At 55.6% G+C, this 16,103-nt stretch overlaps 1 protein-coding gene across 1 annotated transcript; it reads right to left on the reverse strand.

Annotated features, from left to right (window-relative positions):
* Positions 1-565: 565 nt before the first annotated feature.
* Positions 566-11,210, reverse strand: LGALS3BP (galectin 3 binding protein). Its single transcript, XM_082679494.1, has 6 exons — positions 11,073-11,210; positions 9,122-9,196; positions 7,860-8,051; positions 7,257-7,388; positions 4,724-4,976; positions 566-2,169 (listed from the first exon to the last, which is right to left on the reverse strand). The coding sequence occupies exons 2-6, from the start codon at positions 9,171-9,173 to the stop codon at positions 1,137-1,139; spliced, it is 1,662 nt and encodes a 553-aa protein (XP_082535620.1). The 5' UTR covers positions 9,174-9,196; positions 11,073-11,210; the 3' UTR covers positions 566-1,136.
* Positions 11,211-16,103: the final 4,893 nt, after the last annotated feature.

Below are 16,103 nucleotides of genomic sequence, written 5' to 3' on the forward strand. Positions count from 1 at the left end.
TCCTTCTAGTATATCCTTCTTCTGCCTGACCACCCCATGGTGGGTGTCTTTTATTTGTGGTCAAGCACTCTGTTGGTGGCCTTTTAAGGTTCTTTGCAAATTCCCATTTTTACAAACAACGCTGAGATGAGAATCTCTGCCCCCATCCCTGTGCACATGTGCAAGGATTGATGGAGAAAAGATTCCAAGCACGTGCTGTTCCTTCTACCTGGAACACACCCTCCTCCCATTTCCCCCACATCTGCTGGCCCGCACTCTTCATTTCTCCACTGAGATCCACTAAGGTAGCTCCAGCCTGTGCCTCCCCCTGCCACCCTCTGGTTTCCGTCACCTGTTATTCCAGCTTGTATTTACCCCAAGTGTTTTACTTGTGATCGCCTGTCTCACCCACAAGACTGCAGCTTCACACGGAAAGGACTGGGTCTGCTCATTCACTGGACCCCAGGGCCCAGCACACCCAATGTCCGAACACCCAGTGGACTCAACAACTCTTTCTGCATGAACAAGAGAACTTGGGAACCACAGTGCATTTTTTTTTTAAATAAATTTATTTATTTATTTTTGGCTGCGTTGGGTCTTCGTTGCTGTGCACAGGCTTTCTCCAGTTGCGGCAAGCGGGGGCTACTCTTTGTTGCGGTGCCCAGGCTTCTCATTGCTGTGGCTTCTCTTGTTGCGGAGCACAGGCTCTAGGCGTGCAGGCTCTGTAGCTGTGGCTCACAGGCTTAGTTGCTCTGCGGCATGTGGGATCCTCCCGGACCAGGGCTCGAACACGTGTCCCCTGAATTAGCAGGCAGATTCTCAACCACTGCGCCACCAGGGAAGCCCCCACAGTGCAATTTTAATGATCTCAGATGAGGCACAGCAGAGGGCACAGTGATAGGCAGGGGAGGAGACCCGACAGCTCCTTGTTGCTTCCCGACAAACCAGCTGGGCGGGCAGTGGGAAGTGGGAGCTCTCGGTTTGTGGACTGCAGTAGTTGAAACCTTCCAGTAATTTCTTTAAGCTCAGAGAGATCAACGGAAGCGGGGGGGGCCATCTGGTGGCTGGTGGTTGGAGATGGTTGCAGAGAGGAGGTGAAGGATGGGAGGTGCCCCGCCCCCGGCGCGCCTGCCACCCTGGCTCCCCCAGCCTCGGGTCTAGTCCACACCCGTGGAGTTGGTCAGGTAGAAGGGACGGATGACGACTTGGAAGCTGCTGAAGGACCCTGCCGGGCAGGGGAAGAAGGAAGCACTCCTGGAGCCGCTGCTGCCCAGGGCGCTGGGGATCGGGGCCTTCCAGCCCTCGAAGTTGGTGACATCCGCCACGAAGTTTCTCCCACAGAGCATCAGGGCCTTGTTTCCATAACCGATGGTGGGATTGGAGTAGCTAGACTTGGAGAGGGCCAGGAGGGGGGGGTCGTCAGAGGAGCACGAGAACCCGTAGTTCCAGCAGCTCTGGACGGTGGGGAGGTAGACTAAAGACCAGGAGACTGAGCTGGCCTGGAAGAGGAAGCTGGGGTGCTGGGGCGTCTTGAAGGACCGGTAGCGGTTGTAACTGGAACCCGTCACGGAGGCGCTCCAGGTGGGCGAGGTGTAAAGCCGGGGCTGGTAGGTGTCCTCGGTGAGGTTCAGGCCCCTGTACTGAGCCAGCAGCTCGAAGGGCACGGTGTGGAACTCCAGGGCCTGCAGCATCTTCTTCTGGAACAGCGCCTCGTGACTCCAGTACAGGGACAGGTTAAACTGCAGGGTGAAGAGGTCGCTGGGCGGTATCATGGGGAACCGCACCCTCTCCACCAAGCCCTCCACCTCCCTGCGGGAGATGCGCCTCTCCTGGCTCCATTCATCCAAGGCCAGCAGCACGGCCAGCTCGCTGGGAGTGACCAGCTCATTCCTGGAGAGCAGGTCTCGGAGCACGGCCGTGGGGACGCTCTGCCAGGCCTCGGCCTGCGTCAGGGTCCCGAAGTTCCAGGCCAGGAACTGCACGCAGATCTCCTCCAGCACGGGGTCCCGGGTGGCCAGGGCATAGGCATAGAGGTCCAGGGCCGTCCGGAAAGAGGGGTCCTGGGGGAGGAGGATGGCAAAGAGGTGTCCGCAGTAGCTCTGCAGCTGCTTGGCCCCGGAGGCAGAGGCGAGCTTGTGCAAGCACTTCACCGACGACAGAGAGACGTCGATCCTCCGGGAGTAGAGGTACCTGCGGGGAGACAAGGGCTGATGCCTGGTGATACTCCTTCCCCGCAGGACAGCAGGTGTGCCCTGGTGCACGTGAGCTATTGACCGCTGACACCGCGGTGCTAGCTATTTCAAGGGGCATTCAGAACCCCCTGATTTATCTCCTGGGTCAACGCACATTCCAAGCTCCCGTTTGCTTAGAGCCAGGTGTGGGCGGATCCCAGGCTCTTTGAGGATGTTGCTTCATCCTCATCCGTGAGGGAGGTGGTCCCACGACCTCCTCCACCATCACCATCGTCCTCACGGGCCGGACCATGGGCGCCAGGGCCTGCCGGCCATCCCGGGCATCAGCGTTGCCCTGCCCTTCCCTTCCCACCGTCACGCACCTGGCCAGACCCCTTCGGGCCCCCACTGGGTGCCCGTAGGCGCCCCTCTGACCCCAGCACCTGTCAGGTGTTCCCGTGACATAGGCATCGCCGCTGGCCACCTCCTATCTGCCTTCCCCACCAGCCGTGAGCCCCGCGGGCGGCACCCAGTCTGTGCCATCTGCCATGTAACTCAGTGAGCCACCAGGAAGCCCTTTGCTGCGTGAAGATGTGTGTGGAGGGAGCCTGCTGGGAGGGGAAACGATAGGCTGTGGCTGCTGTCTCCTGGGACATGGTGAGTGGGGTCCTACTTTGGGAAGAGCCAAACTCTCCCCATGGCTTCTCTCGAACGCTGAGCCTTCCAGGGAGCAGCGGACCTGGTGGCCACCCTGTCACCTGAACATGGAGCTGGGGGCGCCCAGAGCAGAGCTGGGGCGCCACAGTGTCCAGTGCCAGTGGCAGAGGTGGGCCTGCCCTCCTCCCACCCTCTCTGCCCTCATGCGCTCAACACATCACGTGATCCTGCTGATGACCGTGAACTCTGGGGCAAAAAAGGGCATCTGCACCCTCTGGCCCGTTGCCCATAGCTGTGTATCCGCCTGGTGGTAGCCTGAGCCCAGGAACCTCCGCCCTGGGCAGCACCCGGACAGCGGACGAGGCACTGCCTCTCTCATAGGCAAGGAGTGCCACCGAGGGCCCCGCAGATGGCCATTGACAAAGGGAGCAAGGAAACCACAGAGTGTCTCCGTCACCACCTCTTAATCCCGCTTTGGGGCCAGAGAGGGATGGTTCCCAGCCGCTGGGAGCTGTGCAGCTCCCACCCGGTGACGCCCCAGCCCGGCTGGCTCTCCCTGGTCTGGGCACACTGGCCACCCTCAGCTTCAGGCGGGCACCCGAGTGGCTGGGGACAGGGGGTCGCAATCAGCCCTTCGGCCCTGCGCCACCATCAGGGAAGAAAACATCCTGAAAGGTAGAAAAAAGACCAAAGGCCCTGGGATGTTAGTGACCCCCAGAGACCCCAGAAACTGGTGAGAAGCCGGATTACTGACAGAAGGCTCTGAACAGCAGTTGCCGCATGGGGAACACTGGGAAGAGGGAAGGGGAGCGTGCGGGGCAGCCGCAGTGAGCAGGGGTCCTCTGAGGCCTTCTGGGGCCTGGACGGGGCTCACTGCAGCCTCTCTGCCTCAGGGGAGGGAGAGAGACAGGGGCAGAGAGAAAGGAAGAGAGAGAGAGGGAGGGAGAGACAGAGACAGAGAGAGACACAGGGAGACAGAAAGGGACAGGGAGAGACAGGGAGAGAGAGCCGGAGCACATGGCCAGACAGTCCAGAAAATCACTGAACTCTGACCGAGGGCGGTGACTCCAGCTGGGGCCGGGAAGCTGGGGACAGGTGCAAACGCATTACAGATACCAGTCCCGCTAGGAGGGGCACAGGATGGCTGCCAGTTTCTTATATTGTCCTTGGCTGAAAAGAAGCCACTTTAATCTGTTTTCACTGCCATTTGTTGTTTTCTCTTAAATGTCACTTTCAGCTACCTACAGCTTTGGGTCACGAGAGAGAACAGCTTTCATAGACGTGGTTCTTTTTTCAAGTCGATGCTCACAGAACACCAGCCCCCCGGGAGGCCCCTCGGGTGGGGACAGAGTGGCCCCCAGCAGGGCGGTCTGGGGGAAGGGGCCGCCCCTCGGGGCCCACTCTCGGCTGGGAGACGGGCTCCTGAGCGTGGCCGGCCCACTGGTTAGACCCGAGGCCTGGGCGGCCCCGCCTGAGGGCTTCCCCCCACTTTTCTCCAGCAACAGATTTGGACTCGGTTTTTAAAAGAATTTTTTGAGTGAGCAGATCAGTCAGGTGAGAAGAGGGAGAATCCTTTGATGGTTGTTTTTTGGATGCTTTTACGACACCTGAGAGACAGGGGTGTGTGTGTGTGTCTGCGTGTGTGGGTGTGGGTGTGGGTGTGCGTGTGCGTGTGCGTGTGTGCTGCCCCATCTCTCACAGCCCCTGCAGAAAGAATGCATAAGAATGTGCGTGTGAACGTGAGGATGCGTGGCTGTGAAGGCAAATGTGTGAATATGTGAGTGTGTGTGCACACAAGTGTGAACAAGTGTGTTCACCCAAGCATGGCTGCCGTCGGTGCCGCATCCCTCGTCCCCGCGGTTTGCCTTGGAGGGGATGCTGCCCAGTCCCCAGCCCCTGGCCCCAAGGACACTCACTTGATAAAGTCTCTGACGACAGGCACACACTCGGTATCCACCTCCATGGTGACCCTGCTGCTCGGCTCCTTCCACAGGCCGTGTGCCTCGGGGTTGGTGGACAGGATCAGCTTGTGGGCACAGATGCCCAGCTCGTCCTCCTCCTTCGTCTTCACCCTGATGAACAGGTCACAGCCCTTTTGGCTCTCAAAGATCTGCTCTAGAGCTGCGGGGAGCTCGCTGGACAGGTCGAAGGTGTAGATGCCTCTGGTTTCTAAGAGGTAGAAGGGAACGTGCCGTGTTAGGAGGGGCCCTGGCACTCACTTCCTTTGTGACCTGAAAACACTTTTGCTCCCTGGAGTCAGTTTCTTCCCTTAAATCGTGGCCCCGCTCCTGCCTTATCTACTCAGAAAGGCTCCTGGGGAGGCAAGGAAAGAACAGTCCTGGAAGACAGGATGCTGTTGCCCTCCGTGGCCCAGAGCCCCCGCTCCGTCAAACACCCCTACTTAGCTCATCTGCCTCCTCCAAATTCTGACAGCACATCCAGGTGGGTGTTTCGGAGGCGCTGACTCCCAGAGCCTGGGGCCCCATCCCAATCAATCACTCACCCAGATATGACCTTCTAAAACCCAAACCTCCTGCCTGGTTTGGTCTGAAGAGGGAGGGTTTAATGGCAACCCTATTTAGAGTTTTGTGGTTCTTAGCAGCCTCCTTCAGGGGACCGAGGCCTAGAGAAGCTACTTGAAGCCCCCAGGGTGGTTTGGGGGTGATGCACCGCCTCTCCTGGCCCCTCCCAAAGCTTAGCAGGGAACTAAATTCCATCTGTTTTTTCTTTGCCACAAACAGGTTTGAATCAATTCTGACAATTAAACCAGGTGGGTTCAGCCCCCCCATTCCTCCCTGCACCCCAGACTCTCCTTTACTCTCACCCCGGGGCTCCCCACCAGGCCAGGGCTGCTTCCTGCTTTGCACCCCGGCCCCACAGCCCAGGTGTCTCCTGCACGTGCTCCCACGCTCCCTGTGCGAGCCCAGGGAGAAGGACAAGTGGTCATGAGAGACGAGATAAAACTGGGACCCGAGGACTCAAAACTGCGGGGCAGCCTCGGTCCATTTAGAATGTCTGATGGCGTTGGGGAGAGGGCAGGGCTGGGGCTGTTTGCAATCAGGCCTTTCTGCCCCCAAGAAATGTCTAAAGCACGTTCAGCACGCTGTCTAAGCCCGGGTTCGGGGGGTGTGCTATAATATGTTTTGGAATGCGAACCAGCAGAAACAAAAGGCTGGCGTTTCGAGAGATAAGCCTGCAGCGTGTAGACACAGGGTGCAGAGGCACCTCGTTTTAATGGGCTTCACAGATGCCGCGGTTCTCTGAAACTGAAAGTTGTCGCAACTGTGCCTTGAGCTACACCATTTTTTTTTTTCCCCAACGGCATTTGCTCACTTTGCGTCTCTGTGTCACATTTTGGTAATTCTCAGTCACCTTTGATGTTACTACTGGAAAAAGATTATGACTTGCTGAAGGCTCAGATGGTGGTTAGCATTTTTTAGCAATAAAGTATTGTTTAATTAAGGTATGTACATTATTCTTTTAAAAATTAAGGTGTGTAGAGTGTTTTTTCATCGATAGCTTTTCTGGTTCACTGATTTTATGCCATCGATCTATTATATTTAGAACTGGCTAGTCTTTAAATTTGTTCTCTACAAAAAAAGGGAGAAAATATGCGTATTTATTTTATCTGAAACTCTTCAGCTTCAATCCTTTCTTAATGCAACAAGGCCTTGCCCGTGTACAGCTGAGCACGGGTGTCAGTCTCCCCGCACCTCCCCCCATCACAGGGAGGGGGCGCTGCTGGGCCAGGAGCCTGCATCCGGTGACAGCTGCTTTCTCTCTTGCAGGAGTGACCTAGGACTCTGGACTAGGGTCAGAAAATCTTTGTTCCAGTTCTAGCTCTGCTTCCAACTAAGTGTGCTTGCTTATTTATTTAATTGAAGTATAGTTGGTTTACAATATATTAATTTCAGGTGTACAACATAGTGATTCAATATTTTAGTATGTACATTGTTTCTTTAGACATAATACTATTGCACACTCAGTAGACTACAGTATAGTGTAAACATAACTTTTACAGGCACTGGGAAACTCAAAAATTCCTGTGACTCGCTTTACCGTGATACTCGCTGTCAGTGGTTTGGAACCGAACCTGAGATATCTCCGAGGTGTGCCTGTGTTTGGAATGTGGCTCATTGCCCGAGAATCGGGTTAAATGGAGCATTTCTGAGTGGCTCCGGTCGGTGGGAGGGGGGGGGGGGCGGTAAGGAAGTGGAGATCTGTTGCTGTGAGGTGGTGGGAACTGGGCCTTTCCTGCCCCTCCTGGAAAGTAGGCACCACCTGCGAACCTTTGCACGGGGAGGTGTGTGATCCGCGTGGAGGGGTGGGGAGCCGACGTGACCACCGTCCCTGGGATGCCCGGCTTGGGTCTCCGTGGCAGCTCTTGGGTGGGGGTACAGGGAGGGCCCTGGGGCTCAGGATGGGGCACACCCCCCCGCCCCCGCTCACCGTTGGTGCAGATCACGCCGGCGTCCTCGTCATGTCTACAGTTGCTCTTCATCCAGCCCAGGGATGAGCAGTTGGCCAGCGAGGGCTCTGTCCCTGTGCACTGCACCTCGTCCAGCATGATGGGGCCCCTTCCTGGTGGCACAGCAAGGATGACAGAGCCTGGAGGGGGAGCTGGGGCTCTCGGGGCTCTTGTAACGTCATACCGTGAACTAGCCTTGTTCTCACAAGGTCTGTCTGCCTCGTAGATATCAAATTATTATACTGCAATTTATGCGTCTACCCCTGTCTCTGAATATTTGGATGATTTCCCTTTTTTTGAATCACAGGCACTGCACACAGACTTTTCTTTTGGGGGGAAACTGTTTCAAGAAGGTAAATTGCCCGGAGTGGAGCCACTGCGCTGGAGGACACGGCCGCCGGCCAAGCCTGCGTGCGCGCCGGACCGCCAGCGCTCAGCCAGCGCGGGGCTTCGGCCTCTTTGAAACCTCTGCCGGCACCGAGCTGGCGGGAACGCCATTTGCCCGCCTTAGGTACGATCCCTTCCTGGGCCTGGTTACTTAGCAGCGCGTCCAGCTTTGGAGGCCCTGGGGACTCGCAGGTTACCTGGCCCGAAGGTGGCTCCGCCCAGAGCCTCGGTGGCATTCTCGAAGCCCAGGGCTCGGCAGACAACGCTGGCATCTGTCAGGTCCCACAGGTTGTCACACACTGTCCCCCACTGGCCGCTGTAGTAGATCTCCACGCGGCCCTCGTTGGCGGTGTCCCCGTCGGCCAGCCGCATGTCACCGTCTTTCACGCCTGCAAGCTCCCGAGGGAGAGCAGAGGTCAGCAAGGATGAAAACCGCGTGCTGGGCCTCCCTCCCAGGGCAGCAGCATGGCCGCCCCACCCTCCTCGGGGGTCATGTGCTTTCACGGGGGCAGTAAAGTTCTCCCCAGTAGGGGGTGACCCCTGGATCCTTAGCTTTGAAGACTCCATCCATCCTCGAGGGGATCACCCCCCGGGGAGGAGTGGAAAGTACACGTAGACCGCCCCCCATACACACAGTGAGGGTAGACTCCACCTTTCTTGTCTCTGAGGTCTGAACCCTTTATTGATAGAGGAGGGGCAGAGGGGTGCCCGATGCCACCTGAGAGTAGGGTGGCAGGACCCCAAGGAAAGAATGGGAGACGGGGCGGAGGCCCACACTGACCCCACTGAGGGTGTCTGGGGCTTGGGGTGCAGCCCGGGCACCACAGTGAGGACTGCTGGAAGGGGCGTGCGGGAACGTGGGGGGCAAGCAGGCCCAGGGCGCCCCGGAACTCAGGCAGAGTGCGCCAGGCAAGGAGAGGAAGCGGGGTCCCGGCCCTACACCTGTTCTTCTGGGACTCGGCCCGCTGACCTCCCCTGCCCAGCCCCACCTCAGCCCCCGCCGGAGCCGACAGGGTCAGGCAGGAGCTGGGTGCCGTGTCAAAGGGCACTTCTCAGATGGGGGAGCAACAGGCCTCTGTGGGGTCACCAGGATGAGGAAGGGCCTCGAAGTGTGAAGGGTGAGGACAGCCGTCCAGGACTCTGGAATCTGACTGTGTCCAAAGGGCACTGGCCTCGTGTCCCCAGGGTTGGGCCAATCTGTGGGCCCCTCCTGCCGGGCCCCTCTGGTTCCCACCGGATGAAATGGTGACTCCCTTGGCATCTCCCCACCAAAACATACAAGCCATGACTTGGGACACCCGGGGCTTCAAGCAGGAGAGAAGACCCGGGCTGACTCCCGTCACCCAGGCACTGGGCAGAACATTGCCCTGATTTTCTGCAAAGAGGGGGCTGACCCCGCAGAGCAAGGGAGCAGCAGCTTCACAGACGCTGCTTTCCAGATCTCTGGGGCCCCGCTCACCGTGAATCCCCGCGACCAGCAGCCACATCCACAGGAGCCGCAGGGGGGCCATGGCCTTGCCTGGGAGGCCCTGTCCTGCAGCGAAAGGAGGCAGCCGAGTGAGACGGCGGAGCTGGACAGCCCGCAGCACCAGGGCCGGCGTGTCCACCCAGCCTTTGGACCCTGCTCACGGAGGGCCGCCGGCGGGTGCAGGGCCTGCACCCTCAGAGCCGGGAGCCTGGGGAGCGCCCGGCGGGGGCCCCTTACCTCATCTGAAGGTGGTCCTCCGAGGACGAGGAAGACCTGCCCAGAGGAAGGGGGGTCTCTGGGCAGCGAGGACAGTGGGAACAGGAGCCCATCTCAGAAAGCTAGGCCTGGCGTGGCTGTGGGGGGGATGGGTGGGGAGGGTGGGGAGGGAGAAGGCAGGGTGTGCAGGGCCCAGATTGGGAGGGCCTGGGGAACCCTGCTCAGGATGGGGCTTTGTCTTCAGTCAATGGAGCCCTGAGGGGGTGCCCTGAGGTCTGCAGCAGACGGAGAACATTCTGTGGGTGGGTTCTGGACCAAGTGAGCCCAGGGAGGGAGGGGGCGGCAAGAGCAGGGCAGGGGGACGCAGCAGGAGGAGGCCCCAGAAATCCGGGCAGGAGTGACAGAGGGACAGCCAGCAGTGAGAGAGCTTGGGCTGGGCGCGTCGGGCCGGGGGGACAGGGGTCAGGGCTGAGGCCCAGGCCTCTGACTGTGCAGCCGGGTGTGGGTGGAGAGAGGCTGCGGGGAGGGGCACAGGATGCGAGGACCTCTGAGGTCAGTGTCCCCAAGGAGCAGAGGCTCGAAGAGGCGGGGGACCACCAAGGTCACACAGCCAGCCCTGGGCAGGCAGGCAGGGGGGACCCAGGTCTCCCCACTTTTGCCTGGACTTCTTGGCTCCGTTTAATTGTCACTACTCACTTTTCCCCTTCACCCCCATCCTGCCCCTCACTTGCCTCCCTCCCCTCCTGTCCACACAAGGGGTGGTCACTGCAACACCAACACTCACCCCCGGGGCCCAGCGAGCAGAGATGTGGCCTCTCTTGTGGCTGCCCCTCAAGTCAGGGCCTGGTGACCTCGGGGCGGCACCCCGGGACTGCGTTAAACAGACCCCCGGGGGCTCCCAGGCACGAAGGCCTGTTAACCATCATTGAATGGCATCCCTGGGCCAGGACCGCTCACACCACTGGCTCGTGGGATCCTGACCACGAGCCTGAGAAATGCTGTGTTGATCCCACCTTACAAGTGAAGGGGTAGCCGGCTCGGCTCACACAGCTGGGGAGTCGTGGGTGGTGTGTTTGTGTGTGGGGGTGCCCTCTCTTCATTACACTGACCTCAGCAGATGGCCAAGGGGCTAGGATGACCAACCGCCCAGTGCACTGGGGCCTGTCCCGGCTTTAGCACAGGAACTCCTGTGTCCTGGGACATGCCCTAGGTCCCAGGCACACGGGGATGGCTGGCCACCCTCTGCACTCCCCAGACAGTGGCAGCCACCAGCTTTGCTCATCCTGAAACAGGAACTCAAGTCCCCAGACAAGTGGCCATTTAAGCGCTTGGCACGTGGTATGCGAATGTCACAGCACTTCAGGTGGCCGCGACCACCCGTTTTTGCCTGACTCATTTGGGAAGTGGGACAGAGTTTATGCAGACTGGAGAAAGGTGCTCTTCCTTTGGGCAGGTTTAGCCTGGGCTGAAAAGCACTGATCAGAGAGAGCACCTTGGCTGAATCCCGAGCCTGCTTGCCCCTTGGGCTGGTGTCCTTGTGTGCCAGTGAACAACCTGCCCAACCGTACACAGAGACCCTTTGGACATGGGAGCTGCAGTGATGGTCCCTGGACTCAGGAGAAGCACCAGATCCCCATCTGGGTACAAGCAGGGAGACTTGGCCCCCATGAGATTACATGGTGTAGAGAGAGGGACACCCACCTGAGAGCAACAGGCACAAGCTTACCTGCCCGAGACAACTACTGATGGCTGTCCTATAGCCTCCCGCCTGCAGGATCCCTCTGCAGACCACTCTTCAACCCAGCAAACCCTTCCAGTACAGAGCGTGGTCGGGCTGGTCTCAGGAAATGCTTCAGAAAGCTCAGTCTAGTTTCGATTTCTAGAAACCACCTGACACTGTTTTCTTCTGGGGTTGGCTGCCGCCAAGGCTTCCTGCACCACCCCAATCCCCCTCGGTGCTGACTGGGGCGGTGGGGATGGCAGTGGCCCAAGGCGGCAGTCTGGCTGATTCTGTAACCAGAGCAAGGCGGCCGACAGCCACATTTGAATTTCAATACTCTTCCGAGCTGGACCAGTGCCAGGCCCCTGCGCTGGGGGAGGGGAAAGGAGGGGCAGCAGCGGACAGCGGTCAGAAGAGCAGAGGGTGGGCGTGGACAGGCAGGATGTGCATCCGAGGACTGTGGGCTCTTTCACCCACACCCTGAACCATTTCCTGGGTCTCAAGCCTGACCTGAATGTTGCACCCTGCTGGGGCGGGGGCAGAACCTCTGGAGTGGACATAAATTGTTCTGCCCGCCTCACGCCCACTCCCTTGCCTTTCCTCTGACAGGGAGCCAGCACTTCGATTTTCCCCTGGGGAAGCACCCCCGTCTCACCCTCAGGTTGTGTGGCTCCTCTGGGGCTGACCTGAGCCCGGTGGGTGGGAGACAGATGGTGTCAGGGAGGCGCCGTGATCCCAGCCGGCCCAGGGAGTCAGCTTCAGACTCCCGGAACAGGACCCTGCAGGGAGCAGGCGGCCTGGAGATGCTGATGTCTATGGTGCCCCAGACTGTGCCTTGAGGAAAGCCCAGCTGAGGATGCAGGTGAGGGAAGAGCTGAGAGACGGAGGAACCTCGGTCCTGATGCTATGGCTTGAGCACCTGCATCCAGCTGGCCTGACGTCAAGGCCAAGCCCTGGCTTCAAGGTTAAATGAGGCAATCGATCTCTTCTATTTCTGTCACTTGCATTCCAGGTTCTGGACAAGAGCTGTCCCCTTGGAATGTCCCCAGGTCTCTCTAATCCAGTGGCTGTCAACCTGGTCGGCACATGAGAATCACCCAGGAGTTTCACAAACTCCCAAGGCCCAGACCTATTAAATCACAATCTCTGGGGTGGGGACAGGCATTGGCATTAAAGCCTTGCAGGTGGTTCCCATGTGCAGCCGGGGTTGAGAACCAGTGGGGGAGACAGAGTTTCCCTGGCAGACCTGCGTCCAAAATAGTGAGCCCCCAGGTCAACCATTCAATGACTATTTGCCCAAGATGTGAGGTCTGAGGGGGCTACCGGCTCATCTAATCCCCTCCAAAGGAACCATAAAGATCAGTGGGGAGAGCAGCAGAAACAAAAGTGGCAGAAGAGACAGGGGAGTTTTAACACGCCATCCAGCTGAAGGAGCCTCAGTGCTGGCTGACACAGAAACCCCAGCACTGTCACTTCTAGCGTCCATCGGTACTTGCAGCAATAAGTGGCCAGTCTAGGTCAGGAGTGCATAGGAAGTCCTTTGGGAGGTACTGGTGGCAACGTCGAAAAAACCAAGTTGCCGAATCTTTATTCCCTGAGTCCTTTCCTGCTGGAAAGTCCTTTGTGTGCAGGTGGTAAAATGTCAAACTGAGGCCCAGACATGGAATCAAAGCACGGGTGTCTGTTCCCCTCCGGCTCTCAGGGTCTCTCCAGGAACAGGAGAACGGGAACTGAGAACAGGAACTGAGACCATCTGCTCCAGAGAGGAGTGGCTCAGCTCTGGTAAGCAGACCAACTGAAAGCCCCGACGCTGTGGACAATCGGGCCAGTGGTGACAGTGTAGAGCCCGCTGCTGTAAGCAGGAAGCCACAGACGAGACGTGGTGGCGAGCGTGCTGGGGGCTGTCAGAGACCAGAGCCCTTACGACGCCCGTCGACATTCTTTGTGCCTCCTCTCCCACCCCCCCCCACCAAACACGGAACGCTGCCTGTAATACTAACCTCGAGGTAGCCGGCACTGCTGTCAACTTTTGACAGGACCCATTCAATACTCCCAACCTCTACAGGAAGTAGCTGCTCTTATTAACTCTTTAATAGATGAGAAAACGGAAGTGCAGAGAGGGGAAACCCAACCAGTTACACAGCTGGGAGCGGGAGAGCTGGGATTCCAACCCACACTTTTCTTTCTTTTTTAAAAAATTGGCTTGAGGGACTTCCCTGTTGGTGCAGTGGTTGGGAGTCCCTCTGCCAACGCAGGCAACACGGGTTCGTTCGGTCCCTGGTCCGGGAGGATCCCCCATGCCGCGGAGCGGCTGGGCCCGTGCGCCACAGCTACTGGGCCTGGACTCTGGAGCCTGTGAGCCACAACTACTGAGACTGCGTGCTGAGGCTGCTGAAGCCCGCGCGCCTGGAGCCTGTGCTCCGCGGCGAGAGGGGCCGCCGCAATGAGAGGCCCGTGCAGCGCAGCGAGGAGTAGCCCCCGCTGGCCGCAACTAGAGAAGCTCGCACACAACAACGAAGACCCAACGCAGCCAGAAATAAATTTATAGAAAAAAAAATTGGCTTGAGATCTAATAATTTACACACAATAAAGTGCATCGATTTAATGAGTTTTGCCAAATGTATACAGATGGTAACCATGACAATCATAGTATAGAAAACATTCTCATCATCCCCAAATGTTCTCTTATGCCTTTGCTGACAATCCCCTCTGCCAGCCCCCAACCCTGGCAACCGGGGATCTGCTTACTGCCACCGCAGCTCTGCGTGTTCTAGAATTTCATATAAATGGAAATACACAAGATATAACCTTTAACTTAGCACATGCTTTTGAGATGTCACTGAGAATATCAGTAATTGGTTCTTTTCTTGCGAGTAGTAGCCCACTGTGTGGACAGACCTCAATCTGTTTCTGCACTTATGCATTGATGGACATTTGGGTCACTCCCAGTTTTGGACCACACTCACCCGCATCCCCCACCACCCCCTTATCCGAGGCTTTGCTTTCTGCAGTTTCAGTTATCCGTGGTAAACTGCAGTCCAAAAATATTACATGAAAAATTCCAGAAATTAACAATTCGTGAGTTTTAAATTGTGCACTGTTCTGAGTAGCGTGATGAAACCTTGCGCCGTCCCACGTGGGACATGCATCATCCCTTCATCCAGCGTATCCCACCTGTTAGTCAGTTAGTAGCCGTTGTTGTTATCAGATCGACCGTCCAGATATCACAGTGCTTGTGTTCAAGCAAATCTTCTTTTACTTAATAATGGTCCCAAAGCACAAGAGTGGTATGCTGGCAGCTCGGCTATTCTCTTACTGTGCCTAAATTATAAATTAAACTTCATCATAGGTAGGTATGTATGGGAAAAGACAGTATATATGGGGTTTGATACTATCCACAGTTTCAGGCATCCACTGGGGTGCTGGAGAGTATCCCCTGTGGATAAAGGCGGGACTACTGTATTACAAATAAAGCTGTTAGGAACATTTGGAGACAAGTCTTTGTGTGAACATAAGTTTTCATTTCTTTTGTGTAGGGATAAGATTACTGGGTCGTATGGTAGGTGTATGTTTAACTTTTTAAGAAACTGTCCAACTGTTTTCCAAAGTGGCTGAACCACTTTGCGACCCTACTAGCAATTTCTATGATGGTTCCGGTAGCTTTAAATCCTTACCACTACTTGGTATTGCCAGTCTTTTCGGTTTTATCCATTCTGGTGGGTGTGTAGTGGAATCTTACTGTGGTTTTAATGTCTCACGATGTGGAGCATCTTTTCACGTGCTTATTTGTCATTTATGCCTCCTCTTTGGTGAGGTGAAGTATTTAAATCTTAAACACATTTTAAATTGGGTTGTCTTATCACCGAGTCGTATACATTCTTTATATATTCTGGCTATGAGTCCTTTAGCAGATACACGACTTGCAAATTGTTTGGATGAAAAACTTGCCTTTTCATTTCCTTAAGAGTGTCTTCTGAAAAGCAAAGATTTTGAGCTTGGAAAAAGCACAATTTTCCATACTTTTGGTATCACATCTAAGAAATCTTTGCTTAACCTAAACTCACAAAGATTTTCTACTGCATAGAAATTTATAGAATTTTGTAGTTTTAGCTCTTATATTTAGGTCTATTATCTAACGTGAGTTAATTTTGTGTATGGCGGGAGATGAGGGTTTCAGTCATTTATTTCCATATCGAATAGAGTTGTCCCACCACTACTTATGGAAAGACAATCTTTTTCCCACTGAATTACCCTGGCACCTTTGTCAAAAATCAATTGACCACACACATATGGGTTTATTTCTGGACTCTCTTCTGTTCTCCTGACTTTATATACCTATTCTTCTTATGGCACTAATACATTTTGATGACTTACAGCCTTACATTAAGGCTCGAAGTCAGATAGTATCAGTCCTTCAACTTTGTTTCCCTTCCTCAAAATTTGAGTCTTTCCACCCATGAAGACAGCATATTCTTTGATTTATTTGGGTCTTCTTTGATATCTTTCATCAGTGTTTTATAGTTTCAGCATATAGATCTTGTACATATTTTGTTAGATTTATATCTAACTATTTCATGTTTTCCGGTGTTATTATAAATGACGCTGTTTAAAAAATTTTCCATTTCCAACTGTTCACTGCAGCTGCACAGAAACAAAATTAATTTCTGTATTTGAACTGTGTATCCTTCAGCTCTGCTATACTCAGCTGTTAGCTGTTTTTTGAAGAGTCCTTAGGGTTTTCCTATCTAGTTGATCTTGTCCTTGGTGAATAAAGAAGGTTTTACTCTTTCTTTTCCAATCTAAAGACTTTTCTTTTTCTTGCCTAATTGCACTGTCTGGGACCTTGCATAGGACAGTAGGTGAATGAAAGTAATGAGCACAATGGTGGTTCCCTGGTTTGATCACTGAGCTGTGGTTATGTGAGAGGCTGTCACTGGACAAAATTACAGCAACACTGTACACAACAGTGTACTGTACACTGTTGCTGTGAAGGGAACACAGCAACACTATTCTAGTTTGGCAACTTCTTTGTGGTTT

The sequence above is a fragment of the Grampus griseus genome (genome assembly GCF_964374135.1).
Source record: "Grampus griseus genome assembly, chromosome: 20".
Lineage (NCBI taxonomy): Eukaryota > Metazoa > Chordata > Mammalia > Artiodactyla > Delphinidae > Grampus > Grampus griseus.

Coding starts and splice junctions, on each gene's coding strand:
- LGALS3BP (XM_082679494.1), bottom strand. CDS start 9,173: ATGGCCCCCCTGCGGCTCCTGTGGATGTGGCTGCTGGTCGCGGGGATT. Junction 8,052..9,121: donor GCTGGTCGCGGGGATTCACG/GTGAGCGGGGCC, acceptor GGGAGCTTGCAG/GCGTGAAAGACGGTGACATG. Junction 2,170..4,723: donor GTCGTCAGAGACTTTATCAA/GTGAGTGTCCTT, acceptor GTCTCCCCGCAG/GTACCTCTACTCCCGGAGGA.